The sequence below is a fragment of the Sceloporus occidentalis genome, unplaced genomic scaffold, assembly GCF_023333645.1.
Source record: "Sceloporus occidentalis isolate IW3139 unplaced genomic scaffold, rSceOcc1.0.p SCAF_7, whole genome shotgun sequence".
NCBI classification, from domain to species: Eukaryota; Metazoa; Chordata; class Lepidosauria; order Squamata; family Phrynosomatidae; genus Sceloporus; species Sceloporus occidentalis.
The window spans coordinates 70,804,483-70,826,429 of NW_028316987.1; the positions used below are offsets into that span (position 1 = coordinate 70,804,483).

The following is a 21,947-nucleotide window of genomic DNA, read 5'->3' on the forward strand; positions in this document are numbered from 1 at the left end:
ACACAGAAAGGCATGCAAATGACCCCCAAAAACTCAAGGCCTGCTTCCCTCAGAAGTGTTTTTGGGGAAGAGACTTCAGGCACAGCCACAGTCAAGGGTCCCCCATGCCAAGAACATCCTACAAAGCTATCCATTTATCCTCCCCTCACACACATACATTACACACAACTGCACACACAACCTCCACGCATGCACACATGTTGGCCTAGCCTACCCAGGGTGACCATATGTCCTCACCACAAGGCACCACAAAATGGAGGGCATGCCAAGAAAAATGGAGGACATGCTAAAGCTTTTTTTAAAAAAACCCAATACAATATTTATTCCTGCTTCTTAGTCCTGCTCAAAATGAAAGACATTTGGGGAATGTCCTCCTGGAGAGACCAAAATGGAGGACATATCCTGGAAAAAGAGGACCTTCTGGTTACCAGAAATCAGGGTGACCAGATGTCCTCACCACAAAGGAGGACAAGGCATCATAAAATGTAGAACATGCAAGAAAAATGGGAGGACAAAACCAAAGAAAATCTAAACCCACTAACATAAATATCCATTCATGCTTCTTAAAGTCCTGCTCAAAATGGAGGACATTAGGGGTGGGAAAAGGACAGGAGCAGTGACGTCACTAAGGTTGGTGTCACCTCCCTCCATTGACCTCTTCCCATTTCACACCATATAGCATCCTTAGTAATGCTTTTTTCTACTAATATTACTCATAAATTGTAATTCCTGGATACCACTGAATGTCATCCTAACACTTCTGACATAAACATCCAGCCAAACTAAAACTATACCTTCAGATTACAATATTGTATGCACAACCTAAAGGTACAGTCTGCCTTTGCCATGCGCGGGGGATTCATTCTGGACCGCCAACGCTGCGTAAGGCAAATTTCGCGTATGCTGGAGACCCAGTGATTCAAATGGCGGCACGCAATTTTGTCAACCACTGTCCACATAAGCTTAAATCCGCGTATGGCGAGGGTGCGTGTTGTATTAACATGTGAAGATTTGGTTACAATGTGATGTTGTTACAGAAAATTTAAAAATGATTTTTAAAAATTCAAAAATGTCAATATTTCCTCCTCCCACTGAACTTTTCCCTGCCCCACTCCCACCTTCTCTTAAAGCAGTGGTTCCCAACCTGTGGGTTGGACCCCTTTGGGGGTCAAATGGCCCTTTCATGGGGGTCACCTATGACTATCGGAAAACACATATTTCCGATGGTCTTAGGAACCAAGATACCTAATAATTTTATGGTTAGGGTTCACCACAACATCAGGAACTGTATTAAAGGGTTGCAGCATCACTGTCTTAAAGCCTTTTAAAGGGAAGCAGATGAAATGCCACCGCATTGTTTCTGCCGAAAGGTGGGTGTTTGAGGAGTGGTGGTGTCACCCCTTTTTAGAGTGTCACCTGGTGCGGTCCGCACCCCCCTCTCCCAGCTTAAAAAAATGGAGGACTCATCCTGGAAAAGGAGGACCTCCTGGTGCCACATGCCACAACTGCAAAGGAGGACAGCAAGAAGGAGGAAAGAAAAACATGACCAAAAGAACAGGTGAAAACACACACTTCCTAAAGAGAAAGCATCCATCCATCCATCCGTGCTTCTGCTCCTTCTTCTTCTCCTGCTTCAAGCTCTGCTCAAAATGGAAGGCCCTTCCTGAAGGAGGAGAGAGGAGGGAAAGGGAGGACGGGTCCTGGGGAAAGGAGGACTGGCTGGGGCCCTGCTGGCTGCCAAGAGAGAGGAGAGGACTCACCTGCCTTGCTGGCGCCAGCGCCTCCAGAGCGCAGCATCTGGAAGCAGGCGCCCAGCATCAAGGAGAGCCAGGGGCCCCGCATGGCTCTGGCTCTGGGGCTCCCGGGGCCCAGGCTCCCTCCCCGCCAAGGGCCAGGCTCACAAGGCGGCTGCCATGCTGCTGAAAGAGCCAGGCTTCTCCTCTCTCTCTCTCTCTCTCTCTTCTAGCTGGGGATGAGCAGCATCCTCTCAGTGCTGCATTGGTGTCTTCTTCCTCTTCTTCCTTCCCCTGCTGCCTGCCTGCCTGCCTGCCTTCCAGAGCTTTTACCGCATTGGGTGGCTCGCTGGGCTCCCCGGCTCCTAGCTCCTCCCTGGCCCTTCTCCTCACACACACAACACACACAACCCACAACACACACACAGGCAGACTGGCCAAGGAAGGGCGCGCCTGCCTCAGATTCCAGGGGGGAAAGACCCAAGCTGGAGGCAGATGGCTGGGAGACCTAGGCTAGGAGGGCCCTCAGGGCTGGGAGGGGGCTGGGGTCCCCCCCCGTTTTTTGGGGGGGGGAGAGGAGGCCTCTGACGCAGGAATCAGGGGAGGAGGAGGAGGAGGAGGAGGGAGGGCAAAGGAAGGAAACAACCGCCCAGGTCCTCTTGGAAAGAGACATAGCTATAGGTATAAAATATACACATCCATCCATATGCACACACACATATACCACACACACATACACACATATACGTATCCATATATATATATATATATATATACACACACACACAAAAGTACATATACCTATACCTATATATATGTGTGTATATATATATATATACACACACACATATATATACATATACCTATACACACACACACATATATATACCTATACACACACATATATACATATACCTATATATACACACACACACATAAATGTATATATACATATACCTATGCACACATACATATACCTATATATATATATAATATACACACACACATATACGCATACATATATACAAACTCACACATATAAACAAACACATATACGCATACATATGTACATACACACACATATGTATGTGTATGTATATATAGTATTAGTGAAACTGCATTGGATAGGAAAAGGAATGGCTGGGGAAGGGATGGGGCAGATCCATTGTGTTGCCTTTTGGGGTACCTCTGGGTGATCAGGTGTCCTCCTTTTCCAGGACATGTCCTCCATGTCAACCTTCTGTCCAGGAGGAATGTCAAAATTCCCTCCATTTTGAGCATGAATTTACATTTATATGGGTGTAGCCAGCTTTGTTTTTGTCATGTCCTACATTTTTCCTGAATGTCCTATATTTTGCAGTGTAATATCAATAGCATTTACATTTCTATACCGCTTCATAGAGAACTCAGCAATCTGTAAGCCAATTGCCCCCAAGAAGCTGGGCAATAATTTTTCCAACATACAAAATGACAGAAGGCTGAGTCAAGCTGGAGACCTGGGATCGAATTCACAATCTTGTGGCTGTAGTGCCGGCATTTAACCACTGCACCAGCAGGGCTCCTTGCCCTCTTTGGGTGGCATCTGGTCATCCTGGAGGCATCTCGGAAGGCTAGCAAATTTCTTACATGACGGATCTACTCCATCCCTTCTCCAGGTGTTTGTTTCAGAAGGCCAGCAAATTTCTTAGGGATTCTGGGAACTGTCATTTGGTGAGACATTTAGCCTTCTCTCTGGGGGAGCTCTGGTACTACAACAAACTACAATTCCCAGAATTCTATAGCATTTAGTCATGGCAGTTAAAGCAGTGTCAGATTCAGCCTTACCTGATGGATCTACTCCATCCCTTCTCTTGGAATTCCTTTTACTATCCAGTTAGCTCCACTCAGCACAAGGCTGGGTAATGTGTGGTCCTCCACATGCAGGGTGACCAGATGTCCTCCTTTTCTAGGACATATCCTATATTTCAACCTTCTGTCCAGGAGGAATTTCAAGATGTCCTCCATTTTAAGCATGCCTAGAGAGCATTAATTTATATTTATATTGGTGCTTTCAGCTTTTATTTCCCAATGTCCTACATTTTTCTCCAATGACCTAGATATTATGGTGCCTTGTCCTCCTTTACAGTTATGCTATTTGGTCATCCTGTCCACATGGCATTGGCTGGAGTGCCCTTCCCATAGCCCTAGCCAGCACAGCCAATGAAGTGATGGACAGTGCAGCCCAGTAACACCTGGAGGGGCATGCATTCCTCACCCCTGACTTTATATGATCTGCCTAGAAGGGTACCCCAAAGCCACCTCTCCCAATCTAATGCATCCCAGATGTGTGTGTGGGATAGGGCCACAACTCCCACACACACAGACAACTCAGCCAGCTATGCACACCCAAAGATAGCAGAGACCAGGGTTCGATTCCCCGCTCAACCATGAAACCCACATGCTCTCATCCTCAGGGGACAGCAATGGCAAACTTCCTCTAAAGAACTTTTGCCAAGAAAACCCCATGATATGTTTGCCTTAGAGTCACCATAAGTTGGAAACCACTTGAAGGTACACAGCAACAACAACAGCAGCAACAACAACAACATGTGGCTGACTGAAGCTCCTTGGTGGCACATATATCCTCTTCATGTTATGACTAGTACACAAATGGCAGGAAATCACTATACATTGGCTACCCTGGGCAGTGGCCCTAAAGAGGATCCTAAGGCTTAGTGTACCTGTAGTAGGTTTGAGTTTCAAGTGCCAATCCTGCCTAAGTTCTAGTTAGGTGACTGCTATAGTTCCTTTACAGCAAAAGCACCAGAGTTCTGTGGCATGTTAAAGCAAAGGTGGGAATCATGCACTCTTCAGATGTTGTTGGATTATGAGTCCAACAGCTGCTAGGCAAAACCAAGGATGAGAAATGCTGTTAGTTGTGGATCAATGACTTCTGGACAACTCTGTAATTCCCATCACTGCATTATTAGAGAGGATGTATATATTCAAATCCCCATTCATCCATAGACCCCCTCCCCTGGTGACTTCGGACAAGTCACAGCCTGAGGAAAGCAATAGCAAATAATCTCTGAATAAATCTTGCCAAGAGATCCCCATTATACCCACCATAAACTGAAGTTGATTTCAAATCAAATAATAACAACAATCTCATTTACCCATGAAGCTCCAATCTTGCAAACAGACAAGGAAAGGAAAGTAGTACACTCATCCAATAGTAATACATACCTCTTGGTTGTAAACACCAGCAAGCTGCTAGGAGACCAAGATGTTACTACCCAGATTTCAAGAAGTAGTGAATGATCCTCATGGGACCAGCTCTACTATTCAACAAGGACCTGTACCTATCTCCAAGGGCAAATGCTAAAGCTCAGAAAGTAATGGTGTTAGGTTGCATGCCACAGGACTCCCATGGTTCCCTTAAGATGATCGGCTGCTCTCAGGTTTACTGGAGGATTCCATACCAATTTGAGTATTAAAGAAATATTAAATTGCCATGAAATAGTGGAGTAGAGATGCCATGTTGTCTCTCACCTGAGGCATCAAAACATTTTGGACTTAATCCTCAAACCTGTGAACAATAATTTGTCAAACAAAATGCTCTGGAAACATTATTAAGGAGATTGTAAGACAAGAGTGACCTTGGGCAAGTCACCTACTCTCAGCCTCTAGCAAACCTCTTCTGAACAAATCTTGCAAAGAAAGCCCCATGATAAGTTTGCCTTAGAGTTGTCATAAGTCAGAAACAACTTGAAAGCACACAACAACAACAACAACAACAACGGAAGAGTATCTCTGCTGGAACTTTCTAGCATTCCAATGTCAAAATTAAATGGTGAAGGTCATCACAACAGGATGAGGTAACTGACTCATCTGCAAGAAAGTTAATTTATAATCATACCAAAATTACATTTTCTTAAGATGTGAGGAGAACACACTTAACCACATCCAGGTCAAAGGCTGACAAAAATGTCTGAATCCATGCAAACAAATTTAATTTGAAGAAGTGGTGGAACCCCAATGTTATCTTTGTGGACTTACAAGTCTTACAAGTCCTCTATACTGGAGCATTTCTAACTATCTGATGTGGGGGACCAGCACTTTCCCACCCTTTTTGTGACTAATGTGTCAGGGATTGGTACATTTGTACCCATTGGCTATAGTTGTTTCCTTCTTTCCTGGAAGCTCACCAGGGACCAGTTGCTGATGGCTTGTGGATGAGACTGGTTAGCACTGCTATAAGATACCTTCTCCTCTCCAGTGTTTCAGCCACACAGAATAGTAACATATATAGGCTGTCTCAGTTATTTACAGGAAGTGAACAAATCCAGTTGTAGGTCCCAAATGGAATAACGTGGGACAGATTTTCAAGCAAAGATGAACAAGTTGTAACCAGCCAGTATATGAGCATTGCTGATGGAAGCTGAAGAGCAATTCCACCTGAAAGGCCACAATGGCCTTTGACAGCAGCAGGTGCTCTGAAATCTGACCTTCAAGAAAAAAATCAATGGCAGAGAAATGTTGGGCTACAAAAGTTAAAAAATGGAATCCACAGTGCCACTGGTGATTCTTCATCTGCAATTTGACATTGTAGAGTCCTGCATTCACATAATCTCTCCTCCAAAGCTGCTCCACCTGGTTTGTGGGATCACACCAGAAGCCTCTAATGTAGGCCAAGATCCACAGATGGTACTAATGTTCTAGGCCAGTGGTGCTCAAACCTTTTATGCTTGGGACCTCCCTTTACATCGACATTCAGTGTAGTATATGAATAAAAATATTATGTTTATCTAGTGTGCGTATTTTCATTCTCGCATTCATGTATATTCATATTTTAACATTTTATAAGGAAATAACATTATTCAAATCAGAAGAGTTTTATTTAAGTGAATTCATTACTTAACACATGTGTAAATTTCACACATAAAGATGTTTGGGAAGAGGAAAAGGGACCAGAGCCCCCCAGGGATCCCACTCCACCATAAAAGAGAACTTGGTCAATTGTGGCACCCAAGGAAGCGATTGTAACTTGATTTAGTTACTTTCTTATCCAGTTAAATTCCTGAGCTACCCATGCAAGTGACGATATATAGGGCCAATTGCCAGGTTATTGACTGGTCTGGTTGTTTTATCAGTCAATAACTATTTAAATCCATCTCCCCCCTCCCCCAAGCGGGACTCAAAATGGCTTACACAGAATAAAAGGAGATTCAAGGAAATTTAGCTATCCATATACAGCTAAAAATATACAGTGTTAAGATTGAAGTATTAAACTTTCTGTAGAATTAAAACCATGAAACAATTTAAAAGCATAGATTAAAAACAGTACAGCACTAAAACAAAGTCTGTTATATAAAACAATCAGTTCCAATGCCTGCTTCATAAGGCTTCATTTGACAACGGAAAGACAGCAAAGGAGGAAGAGTTCCAGAGTGAAGCCACAGAAAAGGCATTCTCACCAAACATGTCTGTGAAGGTGTTCTGATTGAAAGAAGTGCCTCCTCTGAAGTTCTTAAAATTTAGGAGGGCTAGGTGGAAAGATATGGTCCTTCAGTTAGCATGGACACAAGTTATATAGGACTATTTATACGTCACAACTGGCACCTTGAATTGTGCCTAGAAATGCAATGTCAACTAATGAAGCTGTTGTAATAAAGGAGTTGTATGTTGCCCATAACTAAACTTGGCCAATACATCTAGTCTAGATGTAGCTCTTTGAACCAGTTGAACTTTCTGAATACCCTTTAAAGACAGTCCCACAAAGGGTGCATTACTTACAAAGAGCAAAACTAAGGCATGTGTCATTATAACAAATCAGACAGGCAGACAGGTACTTGCAATGTGAGAACACAAGCTGTTAACTGTGCAAATGCAAATGCACTTCTGTCTACTGTAGGAACTTGAGTTGCCAAACACAGGACTGAATCCAACAGCAACTTTAACCCAGGTTATTCTGTGCTGTAACACAGTCTGAAGGCATATTCTGAACCATGTTCTAAAGCATTGTGACAAGTTCTGTTGATAAACCATACCAGCCAGAATACCAATTTAAGATACAAAGAAATTCAGTGCCATTTGGAAACACTGCTTGCTAGACTTAGGAGTTGTGTGAGTCATAGCCTTTTGAGGCTCAGTGGCTCCCACTGCAAGCTTTTGTAGGAATTCTATAGTAATCCACCCTTATCCATGGTTTCACTTTCTACAGTTTCAGCTACCTGGAGTAAACCATGTTCCAAAAATATTACGTAGTCACCCTGCCCTATCCTTGGTTTTAATGTCATTTGTTACCTACAGTTAACTGTGGTCTGAAAATATTACTGGTTTAGGGTTTAGTACAATCTGTGGTTTCAGGCATCCACTGAGGGTCTTGGAACATATCCCCATGGACAACGGAGGACTACTGTACAAAGTTGGTTGTATGGACTCTGGGCTTATAAGCACAATTCCCTTTGTGCTATTAAGTTAACTGGTGACTTCAAATTCACTAATGCCTCAAGTCCTGAACCCCTAAATGGGGCAAGTTTCCCCTTCAGCACTATACAGTATTAAATTCTTTATCAGAATATGGACTTTGTATACTTTTGCAGCCCTCCTATAAATCTAATGACAATGCCTGTTTTATACAAGTATGTTAATGAAGCAGATGTGTTCCTGAGGGGGGAAAGGAGCATTTCAATGTTTCGGAAAACTTTTTACCCAAAATTTAATACACACATGTGACATGAAACAACCCAGTCAGGTAATCCTGGTATAAGTAAACAAAAAATATATTTTTTTGAACCTTGTAGAGATCACTTGAAAGATTCTTTCAAAATACATCCAATGATTTTTCTTTCATTCTCCAACCTCCAATTTTCTTATGATCTCCATTTTGGTGGCCAAATTTATTTATCTACCCTTAATATGCTATGAGGAATGTTTATTTGATTTCCTCTTTTCTCTGTTTTGCGATTCACACATGTTCAGTAAGGCTGCTTATCATCTTGTAGTCAGGCATGGCCAGCTACAGTAGGATCACTCTTTCCCAGGTCAAGATTTGTTTGCAAACAAACTGCTGCAACAATACTCCAGCTCCAGCCCTCCTTTCACTGTTTTCTCAAAGTTATTGCTGCTAAAAAAAATCTTCCACATAGACAGAGAAAAAGGGAGGGGTGGCTAGGGGCATAAAGAGACTTTTGTCAAAAATGAGCTAGTTTATCAGAGCCTTTGTTAACTGAGATATGTCTGTATTTTTACTCTCTAGTTCCTCAACTGTGTTAGTAATAAAGCCACGCTTCCTTACTTTGCAGTAAGCTCCCATTAATCAGACTGTCTTTTACATAAACATGCATGGGATCACACTGCCATTTACTGTCTAAAAACCTCAATTTTTAATGAATAAATAATTGTAATAAGATAACTATTCTTTTAGATAGGTGTTACTCCCTTCGCCCAGCATTTTTACATAAGTACACACATTTTGAATTATATGAACATAAGGGGTTAATATGAGAATCATCTATCATTTATTATACAAACAAAAAAGTTCACAAATAAAATCTTTCAGTTTGCACGTTTATTCAAAACTCATCGTTTTAAATAAAGCAGCATTAAAATCCAATAAATGGTGACGAGGAGGCAGAAGTAGAAAACAAAGACCACAGAATATCTGTATGCTGGTCATCCCAAGTATCTTTCATTAAACTTGTATCTTTGTTTTCCTGTATACTTGAAAAGCCCCCAAATTCAGAATTTGCATCACTGGTCTGAAATAACTGTAATAGTGCATGTGTTGATGAACTTTGTACAGTTTTTATATTCTCTGGAACAGGTGGTTTATCAGGAGGCTGTAAACATACCTCCATATTTTGTCTCAAAATTCCTTTTTTATTCCTCCCTACAGAATGTATGACTTTTCTGCTTAGTTTCATTGAAGGTGAAGTTTGTATACTAAGGTTTGTCAAGTCACTGGACTCTTTGTTTGCAGGGGGACAATGTGGTGGTTTTTCTGTCTCTAGGAGGACTGAAAGTTCTCTAGGAAAATTACTCTCCATGTTTGCAACATGGTAAGCAACATCTTTGTCAACTCCTGAATGAGCATCCACTTTCTTCAAACATTTTGCTGGCAGAAGAGCTGCATTGTTCAATTTTCTTTTTGGCTTTGATGTATGATTCATTTCATTTAACTTGCAGCCATGGATTTGAGCGTGCAGCAAGTTTAAATTTGCTGAAAACTCCTGTAAATTCTGTCTTGAAGCAGGCTCATAATGTTCATATATTTCAGACAAGTTTTTCGTACACACTTTACTTTCTTTCTGGGGAGGTAGTTGTACCAAGTTTGTTGATATAGCATTCTCTGTTACATTGCAGGCTTTTGACATTTTGCCACTTTCAGTATTGCCACTCACTTTTCTTGATGCTTCTGAAGAACAGATGGTGTGATAGGAATATACAGAACATGAAGGTTCAGAGGTAGAATTTTTGTGTGTAGAATGAGGATGGGCATCTATGCACTGAGAACTTTCTTTCGTTGTCTGCACTGTAATGCTTTTTCTAGAATACCACCTCAGTGGCATATCTTGCCTCTTCAGCCTTTCTTTCAGTTCTTCTGTTTTTGTTCCAATAAGAGGAGCAAATTGTCCAATGCTACATTTTCGCCTAAAATTAAGGAAGTTATAGAAGTAAAAATTAGAATTTTTAAAAAATGACACAAGATTAGTAAACAAGTAGTATGTATCAGCTATAAATGATTTACTTTAAGTCTGCAATTTGCTTCCTTGAGAAACATGCCCATTATTTAAAGTATTATGTTTATGCACAGATATACACACATACACACAGAAGCCAAGCCACGATTTAACAGTCCTGTGTTTAATAGAGGCAATGCTTGGTTGGCTCTCTAGATTCAGAATAAATCTGGGGGTGATCATCCAGAAAAAACCCCAGTAACGACACAAGGGATGGGTGTATTTACTTCTGCACAGTAGTGATTCCAATAGTGGGGAGTCTCTCTTTCAGAAAACAAAAAGCCAAAGGGAAGGGTATATTCCAAAGATCAATTTTTCTTGGACCTGGGAGAGGGCCACAGATGTAGCAAACAATATCGAAATTATTTGCCACATGTACCCTTGCATTTCTGAGCAGTAGAGAAACTTAGCCAATTCTTCAACATCTCTTTACACTAAAAGAGTAGATGTTTCCACACTTGGAAATATTCTTTTAGTTTGAACAAGTGCTTTTTGCATATTTAAAAAGCTGCTTTCTCAAACAGTGAATCTTTTCTACTAAGTAACATTAAGTAGCAACTTCTGAATGTATACTCAGGGCTGACTTTGCTTTTTATTTATCAAAGTAAATAGGTGACACATGTAATAAAATATATAAATATAACTTGACTTGTATACTATTAGTATTGGGTAATTTTATCAGACAATTGCATATCAAAACTAGAGGTTTATGAAAGTTTACTCCATTTGAATTTTTAAACACAGTAGATAGCTCTGCTGAAAATTGATTCCCATATATTTCTGACTTTGACTGAATCTGATATGGATTCCTCAGACAGCCTTACAAATGTGTGGGACACAGGAATATCTGCTCAGAGAAGGGAAAATGGGATACTATATTAAATAAATACCCTTTTTAAAGTGTCTCTGATTGAATAAGGGAGAACGTGTGGAAAATTCTGCATAAACAGCACTTTGCTCTGGTGAAATGGTCATTCATTCTTTCCCTCCACTCTTTCCCTTCTTTGTTGTAGTGGTTGCAAAAGACTCCCTTTTTTCAACATCTATGGTAGTTTTTAACAAAGTACCGTATATAAACTGTGAAATGCAGTCTTACTTTTCAGTGGAGGCTGATCCATTAGAGCAAGTGGGGCACCCCACCCCAATTCAGCCTGTCCTGAATCATTCCTTCTAACCAGTCAATGAGATGGCACTGGCTATTATTTCAAAGATTCACAGGCACACATAATTCCCACCCCAAAGGACAGTCTTCATGAGCAAAGGTTTCCTTTGTCCTTAAAACAGCAATGTGGAAGGAGGAACAGTGTGTGTGTGTGCATGTTTCACTGAACTCTTATCAAACAATTGCCCAGTCAGAGTCTGAGATAGACAATAGGGCCTTTGCTCCAGATCATTGGTGGCTAGGTTGCTGCTGCTTTAGCTATCCATCCATCCATCCATCCATCCATCCATCCATCCATCCATGGGATTTATAGCCTGCCTTTCTCCCTAAATGGAATTCACTTTCAGTTTTGCACTTGCCAGAGTCCTTCGACTGCAGTTCCACTGTTCCCAGGAAGAAAGAGGAAACATTTTGTTTTTACTAGAGTTCAGAGGTATAAAAAGAAGGGAAGCTGCCTTGAAGACCATTTTATTTTGTGTTGGGATAAATACATGCTCAGAGAAACAGCAAACTACTGGACATTTTCTGTCCTGGAATACTGCATTGGACTTGCTGTACTATGACCTTGTTGCTGCTTGCTGTTTTGAGGAGAATTACATGGGAATTTCTGTCTGAATTTATCTTGTTATTTCTCTTGTTTTCATATTTCAGAAGACTAGGAGGAGCAATAGTCAGAAGAAAAGGTAACATGCCTTGCAAGGGATTTTTGTTTATGTCTGGGTCAACATCAGTGGTGCGCTGGGGAGGCCTTAGGAAAACGTGGGAAAAGGATGAGGCAGTTCTGCCATGAGCTACATGGTGGCAATTTTACTTCTGAGAAAATCTGAATAGGACCATATTGCTGCTCTATGTGTGTTTTAAACAGGAGAGGGGGTGGGGAGAATTGATAGCAAGTACAAGTATGTGCTATGTAGTGATGCTTTTAACAAATTGTGGCTGAGGCTAGAAGACAATAACGATAACTGCTGAATAAATCTGCACAGAATAAATCTGCACAGGAGTACACTGCTACTCTGTGTGTATGCTTAATAAGAGATTGGGAAGGCTGAGAGCAAGCTCTGGCTGCAGTAGAAATTGTCTTTCTTCTGAGTAAATCTGCATAGGACAGGATGGCTGTTGTGTATATTTTAACAACCAGTATTTTGGATGAGATGGGAGTTCTCTGATATTGTTTTTCAAAAGAAGATAGCACTATCTCTCTTTCTAACTTTCTTGTATATCCAGAGGAGAGCAGCTGACACCAATATCAGCTTTCAGGCTAGGTTTTGGTTAGATGAGCAGTCATCTTCCAAATGCTGTATGAGCAACTATGAGAGTTGCTTCACCTGTCTTCTTTAGGTGAAGCCTTTTTGAAAACAGGAGGTGTTTGGCAAAAATGCCACCCACGTCCCCTCAAGGACATTCTGGAGCAAAACAACAACAACAACAAATAAATAAATAAATGTGATTCCGGGGTGGCCATATACAAAGCTGCATTTTGTTCTCCCTTAGATTAGGGCTTTAGGTTCCCCTTCAATCTGAATGAAGTGTCAAAAGCATATTTTGTACTAATGGTCTAAATTACCTTCATATAAAAAGGAATCAACAATGCATTCAAGATTAGAGTTGAGAGGTTCTGCTGATTTGTGCCAGAGTGACTTGTAACATAACAGAACCAAATTTTATATTAATTATTTTCAATCTATATTTTAAAGTATTTTTCAATGTTCTAAACCTGTTCCATATGCTTTTAAACATAGCTTATAGGTTTTATATACTTTCATCTATCAATTGTACAAACAACAGGCTTTTTCTATAGATATTTTGCATTTCTGCTTTCACTGAAAATGAGGTGGTGGTTCTATCTATCTATCTATCTATCTATCTATCTATCTATCTATCTATCTAGCCTAGCCTAGCCTAGCCTAGCCTAGCCTAGCCTAGCCTAGCCTAGGGGCCACAGAAGTGTGGTTCAAGGGTCACAGGTGATGGTCCATTGTCTGCATTTTCCCTATCCCCTGCTGTAAGACCTACCTACTCTTCATGACCTGAAGAAAACAAGCTACTTGATGTCAGTATAAAAGCTACATTATATACAATAGTTATTTTTGTATCGCTGGTCTCTTCAAAATTAGACCAGTTAAGCTGGACAGTACCAGTGATATTTTTCTACGATAGTTCAAACAATTGTAAAGGAGCCTTCCAAACAAACCATTAACACATTTAGGGCATTTTTACCTCTTAATTTTTGGTGCATTCTCTCTTAATTCTAAAAAGTCACAAGGAACTTTGGAAATGATGTCATCCACAACCTGATAATGAGAACTTTGTGCAAAGGTCTGATGTTGTTCACTTTCAACATGCTAAAGTTAGAAAAGAAAAAGAAAATGGTTAATCAACAGCATCCGTAACCAAAATACCCATAGATGACTAAAATGTATGCAATAATGTTCTTGGACAAAAAAATGTATAATTCTAGAAATAAAAGTCCATATTTGATATTTTCTTAATAAAATTGTTTGGAAATAGATTCCATGTTTTAATGTTACATGTAGATGTTACATACAATATGTAGATATACTTTTGTAATTACTGTTTTATATTTCTCAGTGTTTATATTCTACAACTGGGAAGGTCTTATTACTAAATAGCCTCAAACATCATCATGGAACTGACCATACTGCTAACCTTTCCTTGTTTGTAAATTATTCTTGACCCAGAAAATAGATTTTGACCATTAAGATTAAGCACATTCAATTGCAATACCATCCTTCCTTTCCCCAGTAAAAGCCAAAGCCTCTAACAGTCTTCCTTGAAACTTTGTAGTCAGCCTGAATCATATACCACTTGGTTATATGAAACTACTTGTCATCAAAATCCTATTGTTAATCACAACTAGTAGACCTATAGAATCAATGAGATTTATATAACTATTGTCACAATTCAATTAATCTTCTCTCATTGCGACAAGCAATCAGATTTAGCCTGTCTCCACATTTTGAGACAGAGTTGCTAATTAATGTGAAAAAACTTTCCTATGCTTGTTATATTCTTTCAGTTATTCTGAAATTAAAACAAAACAAAAACCCAAAACAGTCCTTATGGTACGGATAAGTCTTGGATCTGAAAGATTTTGAGGAGAATGAGGAGGCATATTTTGAAACTCCTCCACTTACTAACTACTGTAGTATCATTCCTATTTTTAATATATTAATTTTTGAGAATCCTTAGCACTACTTATTAACAAGATTCCCATGTCAGATAGCTTATCATCACATCAGTTACATCTTTCTGCAAATTTTGAATGAATTTATAATTTTATCCCAAAAAGGGATAAATATATATTAATAACAAGAACCATTACATTATCTATTAAAACTATGAATAAATCAAATAATTTTTCTGAAGGACTTTTCCTCTGGACCTCTTTTAGACTATAGAATTATGGCACTCTGTTCCACTTTTAACTGTCATGGCTGCATCAGAGATTTTTAGTTTGGTGAGACATTACCTCTCTAGAAAAGAATTTGAAATACAGCACCAAACTATAAGATCTCAGGATTCCATAGGATGAAGTCATGACAGTTAAAATGGTATCAAAATACTATAATTAAACAGTGAGTAAAGAGTAAAGATGGATATAAAAAAAGATCTACCCACACTATGGCCCCATACAGACAGGCCAAAATAAAGATGCTTCTGGTCACTTTGGAGGTATGCTGTTTAAGAGTCCAAAAGCCATGCCTAACCCATGCTCCATTTCTAGAGCGTGGCTTTGGCATTGTTTTCGGAGTTTTAGGATGCGTGCATCATTTAAACAGCATACCTCTAAAGTGACCCGAAGCACCTTTATTTTGGCCTGTCTGTATGGGCCCTATATCTGCAAGCTCTTAGAATGTGTATGTATTTCCCTAATATAAGTGTACCCATTATTTAAATAAGATATACATACAGCTTGAAGATCATCATACTTCTTAAGACAGCATTCACAATATCCTTTTCTCTTCTTATGCTTTGGGGGAACTTCAAGAGGGCCCTTTTCCTTGTCCTTAAGTTCTTGGTTTCTATTTAGGAAAAAGAGAAGATGTCTTATATTCAGATATGCTATCAGCCAGGTCATCAGCAAGGTAATGAAATTCTGGTCACCTTTAACAGCCAAGCCCCTCACTGCCCAATGGTGAATTCCAGTTGTTCTGCAATACATACTACATTTTAAGTATTTCCAAAACAGGTATGATCGTAAACAGAACAAAAGAAAGTAAGTATATATACACGTTTTGATACAAATCATATGAGGATCATATGGAGAAACTATGGATTTTGAGCAGATATTTTAACTCTTCTCTCTGGTAACTTTTATTTAAAATATTTAAGTGAGTAGACCTGCTAAACCTAAGCTGGAGAGACTTCTGTTCACATAAAATCTTGAGAGGCAGATAAAAAGTCATGTTTTGTGTGCTGTGCAATATATCAAATACAACAGTATATAGTACAACTACATACAACAGAATGGAAATACATAGAGAAAAGAACACAATTTACACGTTAAAACATGCTAATTAAATTCCATGGGGTTTTTTTGGAAACAGAAAAAACCCTATAAACATGAATAGCCAGTCTCTAGCACCATCTGCTGCTTGTCGGCATAGGCTTCGGCCTGCATATTGTTCTCCTCAGATAGTGATTTTATTTTACTCAATCATGCAGTTGTCAGTAACAAAAGGGCCCGATTATATGTTTTCTTGTCCCTGTTTTTAAAGGTTTCTTTGACCGTTGAATAGGGCTGTGCATTGCTGAGGATCAAAGAGTTTCCACTCTAGGGGCAGATACTTCCAGAAACATCAGAAATTAAGCTGGATGCTGATTACACATTGTGAGAGATCAATGAGACAATCTGAACTAAATATAGGTCATTTGAGGAAACTCATCATATGATGGGCAGATAAAGTAATGTGCAGGATGGCATTAAACCTGAAATAGGCCAAATCATATGTTAATTATTGCAAGGCCTTCCCTTAGAAAGTTACAAGACCTTAACTATACTCTTAAATCATTTATCAACAAAGCAAACTGATTTATGTATTTCTGAGGTAATGAGTGACTGACAAATTCATTTGTTGTTTTGATATTTAGAAGTGGAGATGAACTCACTGGAAAAGAAACTCAGGATCACAGCAAAAACACAACTTTTGCTGTCTCCAAATGTGACCCATTTTAGCTGCCTTATTAAAAATTTTGAGGGGGATAAAAAGTTTCCCAAGCTATGTTGATTAGGCCTTTTTGAGGGGGATAAAAATGCTCACTATATAAAGATTGTGTGAGATCCTGTATTGTGGCAGCTCAAATGGTGAACAGTCCAAGAGTGGAAGAAGACGTTTAACCATTCACTACTAATCTAGATAAAGATCATATTCATAGCCACAATGGAAATACTGCTGAACAATATTTTATAAAGTAAGGAAAAAGCTAAACCAGATGTGTTTTGTTCAAGCTAGCATGTGTTTATTCAGTGTTAATAATGTAAATACAGATATTATGTTTCCAGATAAAAACATGCTAGAAAGAAAGGTTACAATAAAGTGAAATTTGAAAAGCAGTGATTAATTTGGATACTGTGTTTGATTATAAACTTTATTTTTATAAAGTTTTAATTCAAATGATAATTGGAGGCTTAAACAAGAATTAAACCCCTGCTTTTCTTTCCCCCTTGTATTGTAGCATTGATCACTGAGTTGGGGGAGGTCAGGGCAAGGGAGAAGGGGATTAATTTCATTTTATATGCTTCAGCTAAATCAAAGCTGAAAAAATTAATTCTGTGAGGCATGTATAAGCAAAGTGTATATGAAAGTATACACACACACGCACACACACTTGTATGTATATATGTGTATATGAAACTCAGTGCAATATTAAATAGTGCACAAGATTTCCTCCCTCTCCCCACATTTCCTAGTAAACATTTGATAGACTTACATAGACAATCCATAAAAGTTGCAAAAGAAACTGTACTGTAAAACCATTTCCTTGTATACATCCTGTAATACTTAAATACCGACATACTTTTACAACTTTGTTGATAGACTCACTTATTGAAAAGAAAACAGACAGAGAAAAATTAAAATGCTGTAAGGAGCATTGCATTACAACACTACTTTTTAAGATGGCAAGACCCACAACAACACTACTTTTTAAGATGGCAAGACCCACAAATCTAAGCAGCGTAACTGCTCAATATGTACCCAACTGGAGCACTCCAGGGGCCCGCATAGGTAGAGGTGCTGAATAAAAACCAAAGATTGACAGACAGACAGACAGATAGATTGATCTCTGATGTGTCATATACCTAAACAGAAGCAGAGGCCCAGACAAACAGTATTAGCTAAAAACCACTGGTTTGACTACTGTATATGAGGTCTTTGCAATTAAAAAGCTTGCACATAACAAACTAGGTGATTAATTCAAGTCAGTGATGAAATCACCTCTACTCTCTTTTCTTTATACAAATGATTTTCCTGATACACAAAATCAGGACTTCTAAAAGTTCCATTACTGTCCACTCTTGCCCACCCTTGTGCCCCCAATGACAGAGTACATTTCTTTTTTAAAATTAGCCTTTAGGTGAAGCTTTCCCATGCCCTATTCTTCCTTTCTCTCAAGTCCCCTGTTTAGGTCTTTGCCTCTTCTATCTATTCTTCTCATTTTTGTTTTTCCGTTTTCAGCTTACTGCATATGCTGGACCCTACCTTTAGCTATCATCTTCTGTAAGACACATTGTCACTATGTTTGCCTACCTCTCGCTTCCTCATTCACCCCAGCTCCCTATATATGCACACATCTTCTCAATTCCACTGTCCCAAACAAAACCGACACCGTATTCTCCTTAGTTATACATACTATTACTACTATTGGGGAGGGCATACACAAGCATATGTGACTGAACCACCTATTTTAACACTACATGTTGCAATATCCAAAGGCACTACTATTCCTGTTTTCAGTCTAACTGCTCAGAAAAAAAGATTAGAATTACCATGAAGATTCATTCAGGGATGACTGGAGGACAAATCCACTACCAGTGGGTTGTTCCCGTGTGCCAACCATGTGTGCAGGAGTAAAAAACTATTTTGCCATTTGCAGCTGTTAAACTCCTGCCCTCCTCCATCAGTTTAATTATACAGCCTTAACTGAACTAATCTAAATTCTCTAACTAGTATACGTTAATTAAATATCACTTTAAAAATGGGCGGGTGTGGATTGGTCCTCCAGTCATTCTTGAATGAATCTTCACGGTAAATCTAATCTCTCATTCACAAGATGGCTGGAGGAGCAATCCACTACCAATGGGATATACCAAAACTCTTCATTCCTGGATAGGGTTACTTTTTTGCAAGACAGATTGATGTACTGTCCTGCCAAATGCTGCTTTTGCTGATTGAAATTTGTCCAGCTTGTAGTGTCATACAAACTTAAATGGATTTGTCCAACCTGCAGCATCACACACTTCCTGTAATGAACCTGACACCACACATGCCGAAGATGTGGCCATTGGTCTTGTGGAATGTGGCCAAACTATAGCTGGTCTCAGTGTCTTCTCCCAATCATAACATAAGAAAATGCACACCTTTATCCATCTTCCAATCACAGTTTTTGAAACTTTACAACCCATAGATCTTAGATTGTAGGAAACAAACAAGGTCTCCATTTTCCTGAAAGATTTTGTTCTATTCAAATAAATTATAATGGCTCTGCATACATCTAGTGTATGCCATCTTACTTCCTCCAGATGTTTTGGATTAGGACAAAAGCTTGGAAGATATACTACTTCAGGAATCATCTGATGGTTAAGACATTTAGGTAGAAATGACGCATCAACTGTTAACACCAATCTGTAATTTTCTATCCTACTGTAATTAGAATTCATTGATAATGCTGAAATCTCAGCTAGTCTCTTTGCTGATGTTATGGCTACTAGGAATGCAACCTTGTAAGATAACATTCTCAGTGTTGCTTCTTTAAATGGCTCAAAAGGACCTATAGTTAATCTATTAAGCACTAGACTCAAATCCCATGAGGGGAATCTATGAAATGTTGGGTACGATTTCAAAGCTGCTCCCCTTAAGAAACATTTTATGGACTGTTGCTTTGACAATGCAACTCCATCTAATTCCAGAACTATCGATAAAGCAGAAATCTGCCTATTTAAAAAATAAAAAAACCTGCTGCTTCTGATCATAGTGGGAGCCACTTACTGCTAAGGGTTGGTCCACCCTCCTTCTCCATCAGACTCTCTCCTTTCCATTAGTGGAGATGTGGTGCCTGGTCATGAGGAGGCTGGCCATTCTGAAGCCAAGTCTCCTGTGAGCTTGCATGAGACTACACCTCTGGAAACAGGCATATCCACTGCGCATGAGCAGGAGGAGGCACCTCATCTGGAGACAGCCCCTCCCTTCTTCATGAAATCATGCTGGCATTATGGCAGCCACAACCTGCCACTGTGTTTTCTGGAGCCATTTTTGCCCTCATAACAGTATGTTTCATCGGTTTTCCGAGTTTGGCTTGCCCAATCTCTCTCCTTTCTAGAATCAAGAGTTCAGGAGGACTTTGATAATATTTTCTTTTGTTTATCCACAACAGCTCCCTGGCTTGCTAGCAGATTGGGTTCATCTGTTTCACTTTCACTGGTAGTGACAAATATTTTCTTTAAAGATTCAGTTTTGCCATCCTCAGAGCTCACAGGTTGGTGGCAATCTGACAGAGTTTCTTGGCTATTCCCTGTAGCTTTGCAGTTTTGTCAGCCTTCTAGATACTTTCTGCTTCCTTCTCTTTCCTATTTCTATCTTTGTTAATCTTCTCTATTTTTCTCATTATTACTTCACTATTCTGTCTTAACTACCTATGTTTAGCTGAAGAGGCAAGACACATCTGGTTAGTAAGCAGGATAATAAAAAAACTGACCGAGGAGGGCAGGAGTTTAATGGCTGTAACCATCAAAATAATTTTTTACTCTTGCATACTGCTCCTCCGGCAATCCTGTGAATAATCTCCAAAGGCATCCCTAACTGCTATTCTTGTTTTCAGTCTAACTGCTCAAAAAGACATTCTTTCTTTCAGATTCAGTCCCCACTTTGATCCTAGGTGACTTCAATATCCACACTGATGATTCCAATAACCCTACAACATCTCGCTTTAACTCTCTGCTAGCTTCTTTTGGCCTCCAGCCACACTCCAACTCTTCAACTCATTCTCTTGGTCACTGTCTTGACCTGGTTCTTGCTGCAAACTGTGCCATTTCTGACTACCTGGCACTTGACTTTCCACTATCTGATCATCATTTAATCTCCTTTGCTCTTACTTATACTCCTCCTCCTCGCCATACTATTCAACGCCATTTTCGTGATCTTCAATCTCTTGACTCTAACCATCTTGGTCTGACCCTGGATTCATCTCTCTCTTCCCTAAATCTCGGGGATTCTGCTGATTCAGCAATGTCTTTATTTAACTCTACTCTTTCCTCGACTCTCGACCATTTTGCCCCTGTCTCTGTACGCACTTCTTCCTCTAAGACTAGGCCTCAGCCCTGGCTTACCCCCAACATTAAGTTTCTCCGGTCCTGCTCTAGAGCAGCCGAACGTCTTTGGAGAAAGTCCAAAGAGTGGGCTGATTTTATCCATTTCAAATTTGTTCTTTCTTCCTTCTCACGCGCCCTCTCTATGGCAAAACAGAATTATTACAAATCATTGATCTCCGCCAATGAGAGGTGCCCACAGCGTTTGTTCTCCACCTTCAACACTTTGCTTAAACCTCCCTCTCCTCCTGTCTCTTCATCATTCTATCCTAATGACTTTGCTAACTATTTCATCTCTAAGATTACCACTATTCGCTCTGAGATGGTCCCTCCTGATTCTTCTTCTGCTCTTAATCTTCTATCGCCTTTGCCTAACAAATTTTCTGTGTTTCCTCCTGCTTCTTTGGATGAACTCTCTACACTTCTGAACTCTGCCAAACCTGCAACTTGCTCTCTTGATCCAATTCCTACTCGTCTTCTAATTTCTATAGCTCCCTCCTTTCTGCCCTCACTTCTCCATATCTTCAATCTCTCTCTCTCTACAGGCTCCTTCCCGTCGGACTTCAAACATGCTCTCATTTCCCCAATTCTGAAAAAACCTTCTCTTGACCCCTCCTCCTTGTCTAGCTATCGTCCGATTTCTCTTCTTCCCTTTCTTTCTAAGGTTTTGGAACGGGTTGTCTATTCGCGCTGTCTTGAGTTTCTTGAAGCCAATTCCATCCTCGATCCCTTTCAGTCTGGCTTCCGCCCAAGGCATTCTACAGAGACAGCTCTCACCAAGATCT

General features: G+C 39.8%; 2 protein-coding genes across 8 annotated transcripts in view; both read right to left on the reverse strand.

Moving 5' to 3' along the window:
* LOC149309919 (disintegrin and metalloproteinase domain-containing protein 22-like) overlaps positions 1-2,189 on the reverse strand; it is a 162,424-nt gene extending 160,235 nt beyond the window's left edge. For 3 of the 6 annotated variants that reach the window (XM_089533281.1, XM_089533279.1, XM_089533278.1), the window contains exon 1: positions 1,761-2,188. In XM_089533281.1, the coding sequence (XP_089389407.1) occupies positions 1,761-1,842 (82 nt within the window). In that variant the 5' untranslated portion in view covers positions 1,843-2,188. Of the gene's footprint in view, positions 1-1,760 lie in introns of all 6 variants that reach the window. The other 3 variants (XM_089533277.1, XM_089533275.1, XM_089533280.1) reach the window with 2 other exon arrangements.
* Positions 2,190-9,262: 7,073 nt separating this feature from the next.
* The window catches only part of DBF4 (DBF4-CDC7 kinase regulatory subunit), a 28,868-nt gene continuing 16,183 nt past the window's right edge, over positions 9,263-21,947 (reverse strand). Inside the window, exons 11-13 of one of the 2 annotated variants that reach the window (XM_089533284.1) lie at positions 15,550-15,661; positions 13,836-13,960; positions 9,263-10,367 (exon numbers count right to left, since the gene is read on the reverse strand). In XM_089533284.1, the coding sequence (XP_089389410.1) occupies positions 9,320-10,367; positions 13,836-13,960; positions 15,550-15,661 (1,285 nt within the window). In that variant the 3' untranslated portion in view covers positions 9,263-9,319. The remainder of the gene's footprint in view (positions 10,368-13,835; positions 13,961-15,549; positions 15,662-21,947) is intronic. The other variant, XM_089533283.1, reaches the window with a different exon arrangement.